We start from the raw sequence: 20,455 nt of genomic DNA on the forward strand, positions 1-20,455 counted from the left end.
CTCTCAATAGTTTTAAGATATTTTGAGATTCATTTTGTACCTCCATAAATATTTTTCAGCTATTCACAGGAATGCCTTTCCCTGGCATTCATTGGAAGACTAGGATATCTGTAATTCATGCAAGGTAAATTTAGTAATAAAAAATAAGGAAACTATCAGTACTAGTTCAAATATTACTTTTTATTAATAACAACAATCTTGTTTTACATTTTTCTAAACTTTTTTTAACTTAGCAGTAATTATTGCTTGGAAACTTTAACATAACTTAAATTTGTATATAATAAATAATAATATAAAGCCTCGCTATCGTATCTAATGTATGTATATAGTAGAAGCTTGTTTCTCTTACATATTTATATTTCACTATGTTAATGGCTCGCTCTTTGTGTATATCTTAGTTAATTTAAAAATATCTTGGATTGGATATATGGCTTCTTTTTATATGGACTCTTTTTCTCTTTTATATTATTTTATATTTTATATATACGCAAATGTGATTTTATTACAAAATATATTACAGACTTTTTCATATTGTATCTTTTTCTTTAGCATTTATATTTATATTTCATCCCTTAACATTTCATTAAAAATTATATTACAATTATTTATTTTTGTTTTTTAAATTTACTGATTTTTATTTCTGTTTTTTTCTGTTTATCTCAGCAAAAGTGAAAATCGATGAAGCCGAGATATCAAGAAACAAAATTAACATAATAGCAAAGTATGGGAAATATGGTTTCAACTGCATGAATCATCTCAAAAATCTTGCCAACAATATGCATTATGTTTTCATTAATTCGAATAATTTGTTTGTTCTCATTTCATTACATTTGTTCAGTTTAGTAGCAGTAGTTCGTAATTTAAAATAGACATTAACTAACTAACATATCACATATCCGTGCTTGACTATCTGTAGTTTGAAAATTGTAATTTCTTTATTTAATTTATTTTTTTTTTTGTTAATTTAAATAATTTCTAGTTTGTTGCAATGGTATGGAAAAATAATATATTCAAAATATTGAATGTTATTATATACAAAATGTTTATAATTATTATAATTAACAAAAAGTGAATAAAATCAGCCGTATTTTCAAAATATATCAATTTAATTTCATTTACTAATCCTCCTCGTACATTCTTCATAAAGTATTTTATTATTGTAAATAAACAAAATATTGAAATCCATGTCAAGAAAATGTTTACAATGTCGTATTGTTTGCAAATTAAGTATTATGAAATGCTTAATTGAAGAATTTTTCAAGCGTTTAATAGTTCTTGTTTTGTTTTTTAATAAATTTATTATTGAAAATATAAGTTCTACAATTTTTTTCTATTTAATTTTTTTATTTTAATTTATTATTGTTTTAACTTGAATTTATTTTTTTGAATTATATTCATTTCTTTGTTAAAAATATTTTTTTTTTTTAAATTTGAATTTGTTGTTTTTTTTTATTTTATTTGTTTTATTTTTATAGTTTTTATTTTTTTTAATTTGTTTTAATTTTATAGTTTTTATTTTTTTTTAATTTGTTTTATTTTTATAGTTTTTATTTTTTTTTAATTTGTTTTATTTTTATAGTTTTTATTTTTTTTTAATTTGTTCTTTTTTTAAAAAATTCTTTTTTTTTTAAATTTGTTTTTGTTTTTATTTTTTTTAATTTGTTCTTTTTATATATCAAACTTGTTTTAATTTTCAAATATTAAATTTTTTAATTTTATCAATAATTGTTTTTTGTTTACATTTAGTTTATATTTTTTTTTTTTTGTTTAAAATTTATAATTTTTTTTACTTTAGTTTGACTTTTTAAAAATAAAATTTGATTAATTTTATATTTTTAAACTTAAATTTACTCTTTTTTAATTTATATTTTTTTTAAAAAACTTTATTACATTTTTACCTTAAATTTATAATTTTTTTTTAAATTTTTTATTTTTTCTTACAAATGATATTTTGTATATTTCTAATAAATTTTGTTTTTTTTTGTTTGTTACAAATTATCTTTTCTTTATTACTTTTTCTTTATTTTTTAATTACAGTTTATTATTTTTGCCGAAAACTACGCTTCTTATGACGACAAAGAACTTTTTTTTTTTTAACTTTAGAAGGATTCAAATAGCAAAGACAGATGTTAGTTAATTTATTTAAATTTTTTTATTACTTTTTATTTATTACATTTTATTTATTGTTTTTATAAACTCTTCTGTATATTTTATAATTTTTTTTATGAACTTTTTTGTATTTTTTATAATTTTTTTTATAAACCCTTTTGTATTTTTTATAATTTTTTTTTAAAATTATTACAATATTTTTTAGATAAATATCTTTTATTTTTTATATAAATTTTTTAATTTTTTTTTTTACATAATGTATTTTTTATTTGAATTTTATTTTTTAATGCTAATTTCTTAAAAATAGAAAAAAAAAAAAGAAATAATAATTATAAAATTTGATATAAATAGAAATATACAATATATATATATATATATTGTGACCTTGTTTGTACGAGAAATTTCAACAGATTCAGTCACTTCTGAAACCAATATACTCTTGCTTATACTAATAGTTGAGACAAAAAAACTAATGAATTTATTTTTGACAAACCCTCAATTTTCCATAACATCGTTAAGATGGGCATGACAAAAATACCAAGATAAAATTACCAAATAATAATATAGAAAAGTTGCAGAGGGAGAGAATAGGATATGAATTTGTATACTCATTTTAGTCACATTTTAACTTAATAAAAAATTCTAAAGAAATTCTTGAAAATTTTATAGAAGGAAAAGTATGAATTTATATAATCGAATTACTAGAAAAATATTATATATTATATTATAAATAAAAAAAACATTTATAGATCTATTTTTTCACTAGATCTGTACACAATTACATGACATGTACTACAGAGGTTAATTTGATCATTAATCGTCATGGGTCTAGTAAGACCCATATAACATTCAGCGTCAAACAATTTTATATATATAATAAATTGTAGTAGACTTCGTAGAGATTTCGTAGTCACTTATAACATAAAGTTGTCCATTTCTTTTATTTTTCTTATTTTTTTTTTTTATTACTGCTCTTTTGTCAGTGTTTATCAGATATGATATACATTGTTGCGGCGTGTCTGTCTACTAGACAATTTCCGCCTTAATCTAGACTAATTTAAATTCATACCAACAACTTCATTCCTTCAACATTTCACATAATCTTTGACTCCTCTTCCCTTGCCATAAACCCCAACCTCTCATATGATTTTGTCATAAAATACTTTCATGTTTCTACAGGACATTGAAAGTAACAACAGCAACAACATTAGACAGTACTCTCCGCTGATACCTATAAAGATTATGATATCATTTCTTCGCATTTTAAATAGCCTCTGTGATTTTCGATTCTATTCTTCATCCATTTCATTTAGAAACATAATTCTGACAACGAGTTTCCAGCTCGGTTAAGAATTATCAATATTTCAATGTGTGGAAATAATAAAAAAAATTTTATTTTATAACTTACCTTTTTTATATTGTTAAATAAAAAAATATACTAAATATATCGTTTTCAAAATTTTAAATAAATCGTTCAATATATTGTTTGTGATGTACAATTAATTTTTAATAATTATTAATATGGTTTTGGCATTTGGTAGTATATGTTAATTTTGTTGTTTTATTTATCATTTAACCATTTACTGTTTGTAATTGTATAAACCTTATAGAATTAACATATAAGCTATAATAAGAAAAGGTATATGGTATATGACGGTATATATAACATTAAAATATATATAAAAAAAAAACTCATTTACGATTTGTTAACCGTGTCAAAATCTTCTTGTGTGTGAATTGTTTTACTAGTCACTGCAAATCAAATACATATATATATAAATTCATATATATCGATAAAATATATGTATTGATATAATAAATATATATATACATATATATATATATAAATATTTGTTTTATGTTTTTTCTTCTGTAACTGCGGATTTTCATCGCTTTGGCGCTTTAGCTGTATGATAGACTATCTTACTTCATAAAGCTAGATTACCAAAGCATTGAAGATGCTGTATTAGTTCACTAACATTCATCTTAATCTATGTATCTCTAATTATCTAATTGATATATGTGTAACAAAACAGCAAAAATTAAAAAAATGAAAGAAATTCATTAAATGTGACAAAAATCTACATAACAAAAAAATCATACTAAAAAATTATGCGTCCAAATTAAATGAGTAATGCATTTCCTATATACTTCCTTCATTCATATATCATACATTTGACATCATCTTAAATATTTATTTTATAATTTTACACGCCGCCACACTGTTTTCTTCTGTGTTTTTCAATTTATTGCTATTTTCGTATTTATTTAGATTTATTTGTGTTATATTTTATTTTGATTTAACTTATTATTTTGCATATTATTTTGTCTTTGGTGATTTTAGCTGTATGGTGGTTTATTGAAATCCATACAGCTTTATCACCAAAAACCAAATGGTTTTGCTTTATATTTGCATTTATTTAAGTTCATTTTATTTTAATTAATTAATTTTAAATTTTATATCAAAAAAATGTATATAAAAATATTTATATATAAAATAAATAAAAAGAAAAATTTGAAATCATTTAAAATTAAAGCTCATTTATAATTGACGAGATATTAAAATTATATTTTTATACTGAAACATAATAAAAAATTTTTTATTTAACAAAAACCAACAGTGTAATAATAATTGAGTAATAGTTGAGTAAATCTTAGCCCCCAAGTCTTAAAAAGTCCCGTCCAACCGGCGTCCCGCATACACCCATCTAAACCACCACATTATTATGGTGGTAGATGAGTATATTTACATATATTTACTCAACATTATGCTTAACTTACTCAAACACCATTTAGATCGGGCTGCATTCATAGCTAATGCAGCTAATATTTAATAATACCCAAACACTAAAAGCTGTTCCAGCTTTTGTCATAAAATTTAAGTTTTCTGATATCATAGAAAGTGAATTGACCGGATGTAAAGTATTTCAGAAACGTTTATTATTAGCACTGGTAAATGAAGCCATCATATAAGTTTATATATAAATACAAATTATTATTATACAAAGATCTTACAAATAATTAATTTTCTGTTGTACGCATTTGGGTAATACGAAATGAAAATCAAATTAAATATAAAGCAAATTTGGTCTTCGAAACAATTACCTTTTCGAACAGTTTCAATATTTTCGAACATTAAACTATTTGATCCAAACGAACTCGAACTACTCGAGTTCGAAACTTTGAATCACCAGCTCACCAGCTTTCATACATATTCAATTGATTATTCGAAAACTAACTTTTTTCTGTAAGACTTATTAGATCCAAAAATCGACTTTTGAGAATAAATCAAGAGGTGTCTTACTATCTGATCATAATTGATTTTATTTTATAAATTTTATCACTCAGTGATCTCATAAGTTATTATTTGACAGTTAGTATCAATTAATAAATTTCCAGAACAGAGTGCTTCTTCAAAATTGAAGCATAGGTATTTTTAGAAACTTGGTTGGTCTAAATCAAATAAACTTTTTCGCTATCAAATCTTGTTATATCAGCTATCAAAATATATACACAAGGGGCTTAACTATGAAGTTGATTGCGAAAATCAATATATCATCAATATAAATCAAAAAATATATCAATAAAAAATATTATATAAAAAATCACATATTAGATATGTGTTTATGGGGAACGCATAACCTAAAAATAAACAAAATTTGATATGAGGAAGTGATTAAAATTGTATGAAACTCTTATTCTACTGCAAAATATTGTGTCGTTTATTGATGCTTAATTCAAAAAAAAAAAAATATGTAGTGATAAATTTACCCTCTTAAAATAATGTTAATAAATGCGGTTCTTTTAAAAATTATAACAATTAAAAATAAAATAAAAATATAGTATAAAAAAATATATTGTAAATAAATATTAACAAATACAGAGTTTAATTACATATATACAATAAATACTCGCTGAGTTAATATGAGTATTTAAAAAAAAGAAAAATTATGTAAAAAAATTAAAAACGAAAATATATATTTAATTAAAAATCAATAAATTCCTTCATTTCAATTGATTTCTTAATATACAGAGTTATCTTTTTTATGTTTCTGAAAGTAAACTTGAATAAAACACACTTATGTCTAGCAAATTTTTATTTCAATATATTTAAATGTCCTCCATCGACGATCCCATGGCAACATCGATGATTTCTTGGCACATAACTGCCATAATAACCTATAATTATCTTATGAGTATTGCTATCGCGTAATTTTTAAAGTGGTATTTGCCTATCACATCTGCAGACTAAATGCTATATAATTCGATAGCTTTTAGTGAAAGCAATGGTCTATTGATAGTTACTTGTGGATTTTCACTGTGTATACTTTTAACACGTTCAGCGGTTGCTAAATGGTACATATATATAATTTTGTGGATTTTCACTATCTTACTTACAAAGTCCTGACATATCCAAGAAGCGTTAAATAAGCCTCACCTTAAAAGAAAATTTATTATGAAATGTGTCTACTAAAAAGAAAATCATTTCTGTATTAAGTTTATATACTTTTAACACGTTCAGCGGTTGCTAAACGGTACATATTATATAATTTTAAACATCAAACATAATTTTTGGATGACAATGCTAGTAAAGCAGTGCTGCCAAATCACGAACGCGAATTGGATTGGATAACCTTTTATATATATAATACAACGTAAAATTTATTTACTACAAATCAGAATTGAAGTTAAAAAGTTATAGTGTTTAATAAAATTGTTAACATAGTTTAAAAGAATAAAAAAATATACTAAAATGAAAAAAATTTATTTACTTAAACGTCTATATATCTACTAAAATAAATATGTAATTAAAAGTTTATATTATCATAAATATATGGATAAATTATCTATGTATATATATATATATATGTAATTTTTACCCCATGCTCTAACACGAATGGTAATCTAACCCAAAAAGGAATCAATAATATATACGTAATTACGATATTATCAAAATTTATAACATATCTAGTACAATTTAAAAATATAATTAAGACATATTTACGTATTTCATTTATTTAAATAAATTTTATATTTATTATTTATATGGTTTATAGTAAAATTGAAATAATATATATATAATAAATTAAAATTTTTTTATTATTTTTTTAATATAGATCGTTCACATGATCTCGTTGATTCAACTGCTGCACTTGAAATACGCTCTCCAAAAGCCAAACGTATGCGTCAACATTTCAGTAATCGCCGTTTGAGTAGTCAAAATCTGGATGATTCGATTACACGTAACTATTGTTCTCAACCGATGCCAATAATAAAGCCAGATTTCGATGACGCACCCAAAATGGAAAATGGCAGTGATAATAATAACACATTCGCAAAAGAAGCTCGTCTCGGATTTTCCTTCTCGCAACCTGCTCTGTTGGATGATCTCTTGCTATGCACACAAATGAATCAAACACAAACAGTCTCGCAAAATGCATTCCAACGTTTGGTACGTCGTATGACACGTTTCTTTGTCACAACACGCCGAGATGAAACTGTGAAGCAACTATCGGCTGTGATCGAACGTTTGGGTTATACATGGAAATTGTCTGATGATAGCTTTGTGACTATAGCGACAATTGATCGTCGTAAATTGCGTTTAGTATTTAAAGCGCATATTATTGAAATGGATGGTAAAATTTTAATAGATTTCCGATTGTCTAAAGGCTGTGGTTTAGAATTTAAGCGTCGATTTATTAAAATTAAACAATATTTGGAGGAAATTGTATTGAAGGGTCCGACTACCTGGCCTATCGCTATTGCAACAAATACTGTGCCTTAAAAATTAATTTTAACGTCAAACTGCAGTAGTTGCAGTTTTAAAACTTAAACTTATTTATTGTTTTAAATTACTTTTAAACGCTTAATTTATAAAAAATAAAAAACAAAAACTAAAAGCTTTTATCTTTGGATAAAAAATATTTATTTAATTGTCTTTTCTGCAGACAAATAGTTGTTTAATAAATTAGTGAACAAATTACAAATTGATATTCTATGTTCAGTAAAATCCATGTAAACATTTATTGATGTTTGTTATGTATATCATAATATATAAAAAAAAATCAAAATAAAATAAAAAATTAAAAAATCATAAACAATTTTGTTATTATTGTAGAATTAATTATGAAGTTTAGTTAATATTTTTCATATTATTACTTTCGTCATCGAAATCGTTCTCAAAAATCTTTACAAAACTAAATAGAAAAACACCTTCCAGCTCACCGCATAGCAGTAAATGAATGAAATGGTGAACTCCAGACAGATGATATTCTACATGGAATATATATTAGGTCTGTTCCATGAGCTACTCGTAGTAACTTTGCATAACACTGTGTATACACAAGTGCGTTCCACCAGCAAATTTTCGGGTAAATGAGAGCAACTGAAGGAGCGTAATATCCCTGTAAAAATTTGAAAATGCTACACAAACTTTACTCGTACAATTTATTTGAAGTAATATGTGTTCTAAAAAAAAATTTTAAAAATAAATATACAAAAAAAAAAAATATTAAAAATAAGTATACAAAAAAAAAGTATTAAAAATAAATATATGAAAGAAAAAAAATTTAAAAATAAATATATAAAAAAATATTAAAAATAAATACACAAAAAAAAAATATTAAAAATAAATATACAAAATAAAATATATTAAAAATAAATATATGAAATAAAAAAAATTTTAAAAATAAATATATAAAAAAAAAATTAAAAATAAGTATACAAAAAAAAATATTAAAAATAAATATACAAAAAAAAAAATATTAAAAATAAGTATACAAAAAAAATATAATAAAAAACAAACAAAAAAAACAAAATTATTATTAAATTACAAAAAAAATATTAAAAATAAATATATAAAAAAATATTAAAAATAAATATATAAAAAAATATTAAAAATAAATATATAAAAAAAATAAAAATAAATATATAAAAAAAATATTAAAAATAAATATATAAAAAAATATTAAAATAAATATATAAAAAAAATATTAAAAATAAATATATAAAAAAAATATTAAAATAAATAGATAAAAAAAATATTAAAAATAAATATAAAAAAAATATTAAAAATAAATATATAAAAAAAATATTAAAAACAAATAGATAAAAAATACTAAAATTCAAATTTAAAAACTTTATTAAGAAAAAAAAATTTTGTTTTTAATATTTATAGCTATAGCCAAACATATATCAATGCTAATAATTTCGTATATATATAAACAATAAATTAATACTTACTTTTAAAATAAAACTACCACCAAATTTAACAAATAAGGCTAAATATTATTGTTTTTGTTTTAAGTTTTATTTTAGTTTTTAAATACATCAAGTAACATTATTATATTAAATTGAAAATCTGTCAACAGTATTTGCAATCTGCAACGACGCAGTTTGCACTTAACTCTAACAATTAACGTTTGTGTATCTGATTAGGTTTACAACAACTACGCCTTGATATACTTTAATGAGTAATTAATAAGATTTCAATAATTTAATGTCTTCCTTTAATTAATTAATTATAATGTTTAAATAGAACGTTTGAAGCGATAACAAATTGAATGGTTTAAAATCAATTTATTTGTGTTTGTGTGTGTCTTATAATTTTTAATTTTGTGCTACTCACAAAATAGATTTGCGAAAATAATTTAAATTAAAAATAATTATAAAAAAAGAATTCAATGATTTTTATAGCTGGAATTAAATAACAGATAAGACTGTGAGTGTTCTTGGTATGTCCACTTCTGTTGTGCATAAGCTAGATACAAGATGCAAGATGGTTTGCACTGCTTATTGTGGTTTTCTGAAAGATTTGCCAGCATATTTGGCACCGGCACCTAATTCCTCTTCGATGCGAAGGATTTGATTGTATTTGGCCAAACGCTCTGAACGGCATGGGGCGCCAGTCTTAATTTGGCCAGTTGACAAACCAACAACCAAATCAGCAATGAAAGTATCTTCAGTTTCACCAGAACGATGGGAGACCATAGTGCCCCAGCCGTTGCTCTTGGCAAGCAAATGTGCCTTGATGGATTCAGTAACGGTACCAATTTGGTTGACTTTCAACAAAAGACAATTGCAAGCTTTCTTCTCAACAGCAGTTGCAATACGTTTGGGATTGGTAACAGTCAAATCATCACCAACAATTTGTATGGGTGTATTGGCAGTCATATTGGTCCAGGCATCCCAATGATCTTGATCGAAGGGATCCTCAATGGAAACAATTGGGAAGTCCTTAACGAATTCCTGATATAAGTTGGTCAATTTTTCGGGAGAGAGCCATTGTGATTTGTCGCTGTTGGGATTCTTGAAATCCAAATCGTAAGCACCATCTTTATGGAATTCAGAAGCAGCTACATCCATACCAATTTCAACCTAAGCAATAAAATAAATTAATTTATATGAAATAAAAATCAAAATTATTAAAGCCACTAATTATATTACCTTGCCAGTGAAACCACCTTTAGCAATAGCATCTTGAATAAGGCACAAGGCTTCCTTATTAGATTGGATGTTGGGTGCGAAACCACCTTCATCACCGACAGCAGTAGCATCCAAACCGAATTTATCCTTAATAACTTTCTTCAAGTGATGATAGACTTCAGAACCAATTTTCATGGCTTCAGTGAAGCTTGATGCGCCAGTTGGCAAAATCATGAATTCCTGCATGGCCAACTTGTTACCAGCATGGCTACCACCGTTGATTACATTGAAGGCTGGTACAGGCAAAATAATATCCTTATTGCCAGCCAAATCAGCAATATGCTTGTACAATGGTACGTTCTTCTTAGCGGCACCAGCTTTGCAGACAGCCAATGAAATACCCAAGATAGCGTTAGCGCCGAATTTGGACTTGTTCTCAGTGCCATCGAGTTTGATCATGAAATTATCAATACCCTCTTGGTCGGTGACTTCCAAGTTGGCCTTCAACAATTCAGGTGCAAGTGTGTTGTTGATATGTTCAACAGCTTTGCGTACACCCTTGCCATGATAGTTGTTCTTCTCATTGTCACGCAATTCCAAGGCTTCATGGACGCCTGTTGATGCACCAGATGGTACGGCAGCACGGAAAAGACCCAACTCGGTGGTTAGATCTACTTCAACTGTGGGATTACCACGAGAATCGAAGATTTGACGAGCTAAGATTGACTTGATTGGCATATTGTTTTCACAATTAGAACTAAAAAAAAAATTAAAAAAATTTTATTTATTAATAATTAAATTTTATTATATTAAATTTAATTTTAAAGTTAAAATCACTATATTAAATTTAATTATATTTAAAAAAATACTTAAATAACACATTATTTGGACATATATCTATTATGAATGAGAAAAGACAATTCAACCATTACTTATTCACATTCTCACCCATGACCCATGATCATCTTCATCATGGGTTTCACGATATCAGCGATCTAGATCCTAGCGGGTTACAACAATATCTTGTCATTTGCCAAGATTTATTGTTTGTCTGAAGCACTTATAGCAAGGGAATCCCTAGGGAATCCACTTAGGCCTATTGATAATGGGTCAAAAGGGTTGCCGTATATAGAGGAACATGGGTATTTAAAACAATAAAAAAAACTGTTAGGATTTTTTTTTTTGAAAACGCTTTTTTTTTTAATACCATATACATACAAATCCGTGTACAAAATTTTCATTTTTAATAAACGTTAAATCCAAGAAGTATCGGATACCCCATGACAATTAATGTAGCGTCTGGAGATTTGCTTTTTTTTTTTTTGAAATACATTATCGAATAAGTCATTGTTATGAAATTCTGTTAGTCCCGTAAGTTTCTGATACTAATGTAATGTAATAGTAATGTAATAATTATTCTCTTTTGCTTAAAAAATTAATTCATTATTTTTATCTAAAGTATTACTTAAATATATTAAGTGCATGTCAATAAAATAACTCTTCTCCGATACTGTTCAGACTGAATGTAAGCTAGATTTACGATATTTGATACTATCTGAAATAGTTATATGGTTAGTCCAAAGTTGACCTTAACTAGTGCAGATATCAACAAACAATATACTGAAGGCACGATATTGTAACTATTATATGGTTATATGAAGAGTATCAATGACAAAGTTTCAAAAACTGGAGATTTGAGCACAAAGAAAAATGTGCAGTAAAATTTTTGTTGTTAAAGTAATTAATTTTAATTTATTTTAAATAGGGATATTCAGATATTCGGTTTGTGGATAAACTTTTAAGTATAATTTATATAAGATTTTCATAAAAACAATATTTATGTAAAAATTCACTGAACACCAATGGGGTTATTCATTCCAAAAAACCCTTAATATCTAATAGCTTCTAAAGCATTACATTTTCTAAGGGTTTGTTCATCCGTATAAAACCTCAATTGATATCCAACATAGAGAAAACACTCGTACATATTCCCGATAAGCACCTGTAATCACACACACACAATGTTCTGCAAACTTAATAATACACGTGATATTATCTGTCCAATAAATAATAATTAATGAGTATTATCAGTACAATAAATGCTTAAGACATTACTATAATTGCCGGTATTTAAGGAAAGGATGAAATACCATATGGTGAGTGAAGCAATACAAAAGAATCAATCAACGATATCGTAAATGTGTACGGGTGCGCCGGGGCGTTGAAGTGTATGTTATGTCTGTGGTCTGTGGTATACGTCACACACAAATGTCAAATTGGACAAGATTATTCAACGTTTGAAGGTCGTTGTCAAGGCAAAAACAAAAGAAAGACACACAATACACAAGAGGGAAGCTATTTTATGTGGTACACATGTTTGGTCACAAATAAATTTATTTATATTTTTTCTTTATAATTTAATCTCGCCAATCAAAATAAATTGGTTAAGCTCAAATTCTAAATGTTATCAGAAATTTTATTTTTTAAAAATTATGTAAAATAATTTTTTTTTTTTTGACAAAATAAGAGATTAAATTTTTTTTATAAAAAAAACGAAATCATTTTTTGACCGTAACATTATTTAATGTTAATTAAAAAGTGGTCGATTATGACATATATACGTATTTGTTGGGAGATATTATGCATATGTGATAATGAGAATATAATATATAATAATTATTTTAGCACTTCTAGTTCAGAACTGAGCTGTATATATTACGTATGCCTATTAGCAATATACGTAATACTATGGTTTTACGTTATATTATATATGTGCTACAACTTAAACAGATCTCTTATGCGTTGTTGTCCTTGTGGTAACCCATGGGCATCTATACGCAGATAACATGAAATGAATAACGATGGGTTAGGATATACATTGGTTTGGTAAAATGAAGTGTGAAAGGGGAGAAGAATTTTTTAGAAAACGAAAGTGGATTGGAGATGATGGTGGTTAATCCCAGAGGGACTTTCGTACTAATTAATACTTATTAGTTTGCAAAAAGTTCTAGACTATTAAATTATTTAATTGAACCTGTAGTTTTAATTTGAGCTTGACTTGTGGAGCTACAGATTCTCATTCTGCATCCAGTTGGTTCGGTATGTTTTCGGAGTAGTATGGGTTAGGTTACAATCGAATTTCTAGTATTCTAATTCTAGTAGTATTTTAACTGTATTCATTATATTGTTTTTAAATTTGTTGTATTACAAAAAAATTTATAAACTGGTATATTAACTATATATACATAAAGTTTACAGCTAAAGCGATTTTGTCGTCTGTATGGGCTATATTTGGGTCTGTGGCACATTGTGTTACAGTATTAAAGGTTCAAAACCATCTGAAATCATGATTAAGCTTTCAAAAAGCTTGAGGTTTTTTTTTAAAGAGGGAGATACCGTGGGTAATTTAAAATCTTCAGAAGGTGTGTCTCTAGCATATTTATTATTGTCTATAATACGTGTTCTGCTATGTAACTCAAAGTTATTTAATCCAATTTCATATAGATTGTATTTTAGTTTACGGTGACCTGTCAATAACTTTGTTCGGGTTAAAATAAAAAAAAGAGGAGAATAAAAAACAGAAAGAAGAGATAAAAAAATTGTACTATCAAAGAGAGATTCGATTTCTTTTAACAAAAAAAATGCGAAAATGTCTTCAATTATTTTTTAATTTTCTTTTTATTTTTTAATTTCCAGTTTTGTTATTTACTTTTCTTTTTATTTCTTAATTTTCTTTTTAGTTTTTAAATTTATTTTTCAATTATCTCTTAATTTTCTATTTATTTTTTAATTATATTTTTTATTTTTTAATTATAATTTTTATATTTTAATTATATTTTTTATATTTTAATTATACTTTTCTTTTATAGTTTCTTTAATTTAAAAGCGTTAAATTCATTTACTAGTAATCATTATTTCATTTAGTTTTATTTTGAATTTTTATTAACAAAAGGTAGTGAAAAGCATTATGAATAAATCGTGACTCATTCTCAACTTATTTTTACTAGTTAAACAATTACTCCGAATTCATATGTATAACTATGTTAAAATATCAAGAATTATTATTATATTAATAGATAAAACTACCTAATGGTGAAATACTAATTAGTAATATGTAAACATTTTTTTCAAACGTAACTAATTTAATGGCACAATTGTAAGAGTTCTACAACTCCGAAAATAATTTAGAAATATGTTGACAAAAAATTTAAATATAAAAAAATGTACTGAGTATGTACTTATGTAATGAAACTCAATAAATTATTGTCATTTGTTTCTAAATAATATGTAATTTCTTCATTTCATTGTGAAATGATAATAACTCCGAAAATATTCACAAAAAATTTGTCTACTGATTTCACAGAATTAATTGTTTTCAATAATAATTGTTTATTATATTAAATAAAGCATATTTTTGAGCTAGTATCGCTAGTTAAGTAGTACTCCGAAAATAATACAAAATGATAAAAGTTGAAATAATTCCCTTTTTTATTTATCAAAATGGATAAATATGTACTATGTAAACTGACGTAAAAAAGTTAATCGTTATAAAATGCTACCACTGAATTTTAAATGAATGTCATAGTTCGGAGAATGTTACAATTCCGAAGAGAATTATCAACATTTTTAAAGAAATTTTTAATTAAAAAATATACATAATTCAGTATAAAGGCATTTCTAATGTTGTGACATTTTTACAATATTATGCAAATTCTAGTTACTCCGAACATAAATTCCAGAAATATATTATCTTTAATTACTAATACGATCATAAATTCCAGAAATATATTATCTTTAATTACTAATACGATCTTTGATAAGATGTATAGTTTTTTTTAATTAAATTGAAGTTTCAAAAACAACATTTTCGGAGTAAACATAAAACATGTATACAAATCAGTTTCTAATATTATTGCAACTTCTTTTCTAATTTCAATTAAATTGAAAACAATTAAAATTCTATAATAGAGCCAATCTTAACATTCGATTCTGTATGAAACTGAAACTTACAATTTTTTACCGAAAAGTTCAAACATTTCTGTTTATTATTAATATTATTAGTTATTATTATTATTTAGTTATTATTTAATAATAGTGAAATTAATATTTTTTTTGAACAAAATGGGTCTACGTCCTGGAGTTTCTCGCATTTGCAGAAACAAATGCTGTTCACACTGAAAGTGTTTTAAATACAATCCGGTTTTGACTTCATTAGCGATGCTGCGATTATTATATAAAAGATGCATAATTCTAGTACTAATTTAACATTGTTTTAAGAAGTGTTTTTGTATAATATATTAAGTATAATATATAATATATAAGTATAATATATAAGTATAATATATAAGTATAATATATTAACTGCACTAACAATTATATACAAGATTCTATAAACTAACTAATGAATTGTTAAATGGATTACGTTGTAATGAATTTCAACACTCAACTGATGGAACTAATTATGTAAAGATTAGTAGGATGACTTTTGAGTTTGTTTAATGAATGATCATCAATAACATGAGATAAAATAGTCAGTGTCAATAAAGCTACATGAAACAAGTAAAGAAAATAAAAGGAAATTTAGATTCAATAATAGTTTGAGATAATCATACATTCAGATTACATCAGTTTAGGAATGACTTTCACTTTTCTAAGTAAGTGGAACGATTTATTCAATTCATAATCTAGTAAAATTCAATATTTTTCATTCTTATAAGAGGTTAAGTAACCAAAGGTCAACAAATCACAGACTTTAAAATTATGATTAAAATTAATTACGGAATTACTGGAAGTTTCCAAATTTTGTTTAATGAGTGAGTATTACTTAAATTAGAGCTTCAACAGAATTGTAGAACCTCGTAAACTTTTAGAAAATAAAAGGAATCTATACACTCCGCAAAAGGTTGAGATAATCATTAATAGAATAAATTACTTTCACTTTTCTAAGTAGTTGGAACGATTTATTTAACTCAAGTTCAGATATATTCCAGTAAAATTCAATATCTTTAAGTCTAATAAGAGGTCATTTGAATCGCACTTTGAAATTATCATTTAAAGTGTATAAAATTACTGGGCGTCCCAAAATAAGAGCTCCAATAAGACTGTAAGACCCCTTGAAATTATAAGACATAAAGGCCTTCTTTATTTGGAATGAAAAGGAAAGCAAAAGAGGATTTTTTAGATTTAGTAAAAGTTTGAGATAATCACATGTGTAGATGAAATTAGTAGAAGAATAACTCTAAGTTGGTGGTGTGATTTATTTAATTTAAATTGAAATTTACGGTATCTACGAAATTTCTTTAACTTTGGGTCTAACAAAAACTTACATATAGATAGGTAAAATAGAAGAACTACGAATAAGGAACTGGACTTCTAGGTCGTTCACTCTAAAATTATTATTTAAAAATAATAAAACTGCTAAGAAGTGACTATAGTTTTTGTGAAATATGTGAAATAAATAAAATAAGAGTTCTAATAGGTTAGTCAGACCTCATAGAGCTATAGACCACAAGAAAAGAAAGTGAAAGTACAAACATCACAGCATTTAAACACACACTCCCCCCTTTTTTAATGATATATATATATTTAGTTAGATATGAAAAAAATATAAACTTAAATTTAATTAAATTAAAATCTTATTAATTTAAAAATCATAGAAAGTAACAACTTTACAGTGTAAAAATAAAAAAAAAAACGAAAAAAATGCTATAGTCAGCGGCAATCACTTGATTCTAAATAAATTTGATACGTGCTACCGCAGAGCGATGCACACTGAAAAAAATTATCGTGAAAAACTTTAATTAATTTAATTTATTTCTAGACCGCAAAAATTGTAAATTTCATTTGTTTATTTAATATTAATATAAAGTAATTTTATATTTTAAATTTATATTTAAAAGATGATTACAAGATTTTTAACTTTTTTTACTCATCAATGTACTCTGACGAATGACCTCTACGCCTTGATTAGAGGTCAAAAGTAGAATGAAGAAATCAAATCAGAAACGCATGAAATAATGGATTTCAATAATCCAAACGACAAAACACAATTATAGAAAAAATTGAATTGAAACATTTAAATAAACAAATTATTTAAATAAATTATATTTTATACTAAACATTAAATATCAAGTAAACAATACTACAACAGTAAATTATTTAAGTGCTTAGAATTTTGCATAAATGCAATTCTTCAGAAAAACCAAAATGTTATCTAACGTCACTTTACAACTACAACAAATTCTGCATTTATTTTAGCACACAATTTGTGGATTTAATTTTTTTAAGTTCAATTAAAATGTAATCGCAAATGTCATTTTATATTCTCCAAAAATAGGTTAAATAATTTCTGTATATATTCTAGTAAGAACATTTTAAGCACAAACACACAAACACTTACTTTAGGCGTTTGAAATTGAGATATTGAAATTTACTATGAGACTCCGCACCGACTTTTACCGACGATAACCGTAAAACGACTGACGAAGACAATTTGCATGCAGTACATATTGCTGAATTTGTTAAATACATTCCTTGACTCGTGTGGATTGTAAGTTTTCTTTGCTTCGCTTTGCTTTGCTTTGCTTTGCAATAGGCAATTCTCCAAATGTGGAACACGCTACACAGACGATATTGTGTTGTGCAAAACAAGCACACAGTTGAACTGATTTTTGAGTTTGTATGCGATTTTGCCGGTAGGGCAAAATCTTTTCTGGATTTATGTGATTTATTTTTTTCTTTTTTACTTGCTTTGCTTGTTAAAGGTAGTGTGTTGGTGTTGTTGTTGTTGTAGTTATTATCAATATTGCTAGTGGGGGTGCAGTTTCATATGTGCAATGACCTTCTGCCAAGGTGAACCGGCAGAAAGCACAAGCATTCCAAACTTAACAATACATGGATTCCACAAATATTTCTTTTGTAGCGAGAAAAATGTTTCGTTTTTATTTGCTTGAGCGAATGAATAGGCAATATTATTACAAATAAAAAGCTTTTCATTAAAATAAGTTTTTTTTGTAAAATACTGCTGCGGCTTTTGTTTAAAACTGCACATTTATATTTGTACTTTGCAATTTTTCCGATAACTGTAGTTAAAAAATATATAAAAGTAATAATAAAATAAAAAAAATAATTTTATATTTAAAAATTGACACCTTATAGAAAAATATTAAAATTATTATTGAAATTCAGAAAACTACTTTTTTTTTTGGTTCACTTAGTTGCTGGTCATAGCAAAGGTCAGTTGCTAGTTGAAAATGGAGGGATCTGTGATCTGTGGAGAACCAAAAATTCTAGGCTAAAAAAGACAGATCTTACAACAAATTAATTCAACAGTGATTCATTATTGTTATGATGATATTATTAATATGTTTATTATCAGGAAAAAAAAATGGTTCATAGTGTCTAAAGAGATCTTATGTGTTATGAACAAAAAGCAATAGTATAGTTAATACATATTAAGTCTGACTAGTAGAAATGAATAACAATGCTCCAGCTAGAAAAGTATTAGTTTCCGTATCGGCTGGTTGAAAACGCGGTATAGGACGTAGGTGGTGCCCACTTCCAGTAGCTGGCGAAGACTACTGGACACCGCTAAGAACCAGTCATTCCTCTATAGGCGAACTAAGTGAGTAAGTCAGTGAATATTGCTGGCTAGCACTAGTAAAGAAAAGCAATAGGGGCAGTCAAAAAATTTTTTAAACCTGAAATACGTTCGTAGTTCCACAAGAAACTAAAACTACCAGTAAAATTATCTAAGCACGGTACTTCGTTCAACCTACCTATGTATCTATATTGTTTTGTTTTTATTTGCATTTAGTTCTAGAAGGTTTAACTCACCTATGATTATTAATAATAAAAAATGTTGAATAGTTGAAAATTCTCTGTAAAATCAAACCCAGCTAATGTCGGTATCAAGTGTTATTTATCTTTACCGTTTTGATATTATGTCTTTAAAATTTATTTGGCTAATATCATAAAACTATGATAGATTTAGTATAGAGTAGTTATTTCTTATATACAACTTATATGTCACCAAATTACTTCATTATTTGCTATTTCCCCTCTTATCGTTTTTCAGTTTTTTCTTAATTAAGGGAATAGAGAAACTGCCTTTCATGGGCTGATGGGTGAAATATCTTCTCAATGCATTTCTAATCGACAGTTTTGTAGGGTTGCGGTCTGGCATTGTACAATGCACGATTAAGTTTAGTTTTTACGATGGATATAGTAGTTAATGGATAAGTAGCTGGCGATTTTCAAAACTATCCATTGATAATGAATATAGTAACCAGCGAATGTTATTAATTTAGAAGTACTGCTATTAAAATGCATTTGCTGAACTACAGCTTTAACATTTCTAACTACGAAAGGCTTTAGAAAGCGTTCCACCTAATGAAAAGAAATGGGTACCGAGATCTCTTCAAACATATTGTATGAGTAAAAGGACTAATTAAATACTTTTAACCACAAAGGAAAATAAATTAATGAACACAGACAAAAATACGGAAGTTGAATTTATATTTATCAAGCTGTCAATAAATCGATAAGTTAAAAAACGATATTAATGAATCGATAAGTTTATCGATAATAGAAAGAAAAACGAATGTGTTCAACATAATTGTTTAAGTTATGTTTATAATGATTAAATAAATAGATTGATTTGATTAATTGGTATACAGATGTATAGTCACATATGTTAAAAAAAAAGAATAATAAATGAATAAAAGACTAAATAAGCAAAGAGACGAATGCTCGAAACTTACATAAATCACTCAATAGATAATTGAACAACTATAAAAATAGATCAATAAATGAAGAGGTTGATATATCTATAGAACAATTAATGAATAAATATATTGTATGTGTAATAGATGTATGATTGAATATGAAAATATTGATAATAAATACATCAATCAAAATTAAA

At 25.5% G+C, this 20,455-nt stretch overlaps 2 protein-coding genes across 3 annotated transcripts in view; one reads left to right on the plus strand and one right to left on the minus strand.

Moving 5' to 3' along the window:
* Positions 1 to 8,003, plus strand: part of LOC119688010 (serine/threonine-protein kinase grp) — a 38,895-nt gene extending 30,892 nt beyond the window's left edge. For both annotated transcript variants that reach the window (XM_038102613.1, XM_038102614.1), the window contains exon 7: positions 7,227 to 8,003. In XM_038102613.1, the coding sequence (XP_037958541.1) occupies positions 7,227 to 7,894 (668 nt within the window). In that variant the 3' untranslated portion in view covers positions 7,895 to 8,003. The remainder of the gene's footprint in view (positions 1 to 7,226) is intronic.
* A 1,393-nt stretch (positions 8,004 to 9,396) lies between these two features.
* Positions 9,397 to 18,612, minus strand: LOC119689486 (enolase). The gene is made up of 3 exons (XM_038104321.1): positions 17,933 to 18,612; positions 10,555 to 11,290; positions 9,397 to 10,485 (listed from the first exon to the last, which is right to left on the minus strand). Exons 1-3 carry the CDS (start codon positions 18,061 to 18,063, stop codon positions 9,901 to 9,903), a joined length of 1,452 nt encoding a protein of 483 aa, XP_037960249.1. The 5' UTR covers positions 18,064 to 18,612; the 3' UTR covers positions 9,397 to 9,900.
* Between the last annotated feature and the right edge of the window lie 1,843 nt (positions 18,613 to 20,455).

Source organism: Teleopsis dalmanni, chromosome X, assembly GCF_002237135.1.
Source record: "Teleopsis dalmanni isolate 2A chromosome X, ASM223713v2, whole genome shotgun sequence".
NCBI lineage: Eukaryota > Metazoa > Arthropoda > Insecta > Diptera > Diopsidae > Teleopsis > Teleopsis dalmanni.